We start from the raw sequence: 3,226 nt of genomic DNA, 5'->3' as shown, positions 1-3,226 counted from the left end.
CCCCAAAAAAAAAATCAGGTTACGAGGTGAAGTTATGGAGACGATGATTCGCCTGCAGAATATGTATGCATTGGTACATTTTACTGCAAGTGCAACTCTACTGCGTGACTAATGTTTGTTTGGCTACATTCGTGTAAGTAATGTTGTACCTTAGGTGCCATAGAAACTGATTGAGCAGGCTGATGCGTAGGAAGTGGTTGAAGATTCATTTCGTCTTCAGATTTAAGCTTCTCGCTAGTGGGCGGATCACTCATGAGTGATGAGTTAGCTATATCCAGCAAGCTACAATCCTGTTGAACGCCACAATGGTTACTGACACCACTGTCATTAATGCTCATCATGCTTATTCCTTCCTCACAGTTCGGCTCAGCAGCTGCAGAAGGGGCATCAAAATCAAAGGACCAGATTCTTGCCAGCTCTTCTGATGATGGGCACCCCGAGTAGCAGTTTATGGTCTGCCTTAGATGCACGGCAGCCATGGATGTTGCGGCATGCCCGCTCCAATCACAGTTTTGGCAAAGTGAGGTGTTCTCTTCAAGACACCGGACTGCTGCAGGCTGTGAAGCACAACGATCACACAGAAGGGTCCTCATATGTCGCTGGGAAAGGGTGTTAGCCGAATGCACATTACGGTCGCACGATAAGCATAAGGATGCGGCATCCGATCGGCAATAAATTGTTGGCCTTTGCTCCCCGCAAAAATCACAAAGAGCACCCATGATCAAGGGGGCTCTTCCTCCAGCTGTTTAGTGCCACTGCCACCACAACAGGCACTGTCGCGAGCTTTCTTAGTTCAATCCAGTGAAGGGTCCTACATGACATTGGAATGCAGATACAAGAGATCGTTATCACCGAAGGAAGCTTATTTGACCAATTTTGTGCAGATATATACAAATGTGATTCTAGAAGGAACAAGTTAGGAACTAATCCACCCACTTGCAGCAACGTGTACGTATACAATTTACAGGAAAAGAAGGCATGTTTTATGCCGCCCATAGTACTTTTGAGACAGACCATGCAAAGTGGCACCATATTAATAACGAAACAAGAATGATCCATCTTATTCATATCTTGACATCAACTAGTAACAACAGAGATCTAGGATAATATTCAACTGCGTCCATATATTTAGCTAATAGAGCATTTCCATTTAAAGAAACTTAGTTGGTTTTGACAGAGTCCACCTGGAATTGCCGGCCAGGGCATAAAGAATTCGAGGTTAAAAAAAGAATTCGAGTTTGAAAAGCAAAAGTACAGCTGACTGGTCTTGGGAACTTCTTGATGTACACTACAATTTTATTTATTACTCCTTCTGATGCATAGCAATATATTCTCCGTAAAGCATAAGGCCGCGCTTCGATGCAGTGTATTGCAATATGAAGATGTCAAATTTACAGGTGTATTATACCGGTCACGACTGATTTCCGGCCGGAAACAAAACCGACGGAGGCCTGTATTTTTTACCGGTGTATTCTAAAGAAACACGCTAATCCAAACAGGGCCTAAGAAGAAACAATGAAAAACAACTTAAATTGGAGTCAACACATGAAACTACATTCGCTCCGAAAATCAGACAAGTATTTTATAACACCAAAAAGGTAGAGAAGTATCAACCTGGAGGCACCAAGCAAAAGCATTGTTTTGAGGAAGCAGGAGCATGATCTAGGCAAGCATAGCTGAGAAGCAAAAGGGATGGAGGCGCACAGATGGAATTGTGGAAGGCTACCGACCCCAACCCCGGGTGCAAATGGCCGGATTAGTTGCCGGTCTTATCAGAAGGCGCCTATTTCTGCACATGAAACGGACACCTTTCCGTTCAGTTTGCTGCGTCACACTCACACATCGTTGCTGCCTTAGGGTACTAATCCGAGCCCGGGGCGGCACTAATCCCGCTTTTTATGCCAACTTGAGCCTAGAGAAAACCATGGGTGTGGATAAAGCCAAGGAACTTTCCCTGAGAATGAAAACGCTCGAATTTAAGCCGCGACAGGGATATCCTTTCAGCGCCTAACCATAGCCGCTGCCAAGAAGAGCAAAAAGAGAGCCGTAGCGGCCTATGGAGTATAGATGATGGGCGCTTTTCCACTACGCCGCCAGTAGGCAGGCGGCATGAAAAGTGAGGCGTGAAAAATCATACTAAATCCCATGCCGTAAGCAACTGAGATGAGAATTTACGCAACCGAATCTAACCACAGCTCGAACGTAGGCTCCACGCGACACGAGTTAAAACGTGAGCAGCCCGCGAAATAAAACATGAAAAAGACTTGAACCCGCTCGAACAGACGAGGAGGACACCGAGATCGAACGCTCGGATCATCGAGACCGAGCAGGCAGCCGCCGGTCAGTCTGGCAATCCCACCCAGATGCCGGGTCAATCGCCTGCAGCAGCAGCAGCTCGACCCACGGAACCCATCGCGCGGACGAACGGCTGCTGCCACGGAGTGGAGCTAAAAACCGACGAAACGACCAAAACCAATCGACGACGACGGGTGGAGGGCTTAGCAGGGGAGCTCACCGGACGGCCGCCTCGACGTGCGGAGGCGCCGCGCCCGACGGCGCGGATGGGCGAGAGGATCCTCGAAGCTTCGACGGGAACCCGGACTAAAAAATGACTTTTCTGGAGGAGGAGGGTGGGGGTGGAGAGAGAGATATAAGCGAAGGGAGGAGGTGGAATAGGTGGAGAGAACGCGCAGCGGCGGCAGAGGGAGAAGAAAGGAGAAGAATAGGTAAAGGGAGAAAAGGGCGACGGGGATGAGGGTGGCGGGGCCCTTTCCGGGCGCTCTTTTGCGCTTTTGGGGGCAGAACCGTCACCGGGGCGCTGGATAAGGGGGCGCTTGGCTCGGTGCCACGTGCGCGTCCTTTCGCCAAGTGGCGAGCCGGCTCGGTTTCCGCTTCTGCCCCTCGCCCGTGTGTGCTCGCTTTTGTTTTCTCTGCCGGCGCGGGCCCGCGGGGCGGCGCGGCGCGGTACGGACCGGCATGGCGGAGCGGCGGCGCCCATACGCGCCGGAACTGGTGTGTGTGGCAGCATGGTTTTTCTTCCAACATGATTGACTACTACAGTAGCATTTTTAGGTATAGTACTCCCTCCGGTCAATGTTTTAATATTTTTATATGATTTGGATGTATATATATATATGGACGCATATCGATGTGTTTGCTCATTCATTTTCGTCCGTGTAAAGTTCCTGTCTACATTCAAATATTTAAAACATCTTATATTTATGAA

At 49.0% G+C, this 3,226-nt stretch overlaps 1 protein-coding gene across 3 annotated transcripts in view; it reads right to left on the bottom strand.

The window, feature by feature from the left end:
- Nucleotides 1-2,717, bottom strand: part of LOC123128245 (zinc finger protein CONSTANS-LIKE 10) — a 5,198-nt gene extending 2,481 nt beyond the window's left edge. For 2 of the 3 annotated variants that reach the window (XM_044548204.1, XM_044548206.1), the window contains exons 1-2: nt 2,516-2,717; nt 150-811 (exon numbers count right to left, since the gene is read on the bottom strand). In XM_044548204.1, the coding sequence (XP_044404139.1) occupies nt 150-719 (570 nt within the window). In that variant the 5' untranslated portion in view covers nt 720-811; nt 2,516-2,717. Of the gene's footprint in view, nt 1-149; nt 812-1,614; nt 2,270-2,515 lie in introns of those variants that run through there. The other variant, XM_044548205.1, reaches the window with a different exon arrangement.
- Nucleotides 2,718-3,226: the final 509 nt, after the last annotated feature.

Source organism: Triticum aestivum, chromosome 6A, assembly GCF_018294505.1.
Source record: "Triticum aestivum cultivar Chinese Spring chromosome 6A, IWGSC CS RefSeq v2.1, whole genome shotgun sequence".
Lineage (NCBI taxonomy): Eukaryota > Viridiplantae > Streptophyta > Magnoliopsida > Poales > Poaceae > Triticum > Triticum aestivum.
Note: the sequence above shows the minus strand (reverse complement) of the source record. Positions and strands in the feature narration are given on the sequence as shown.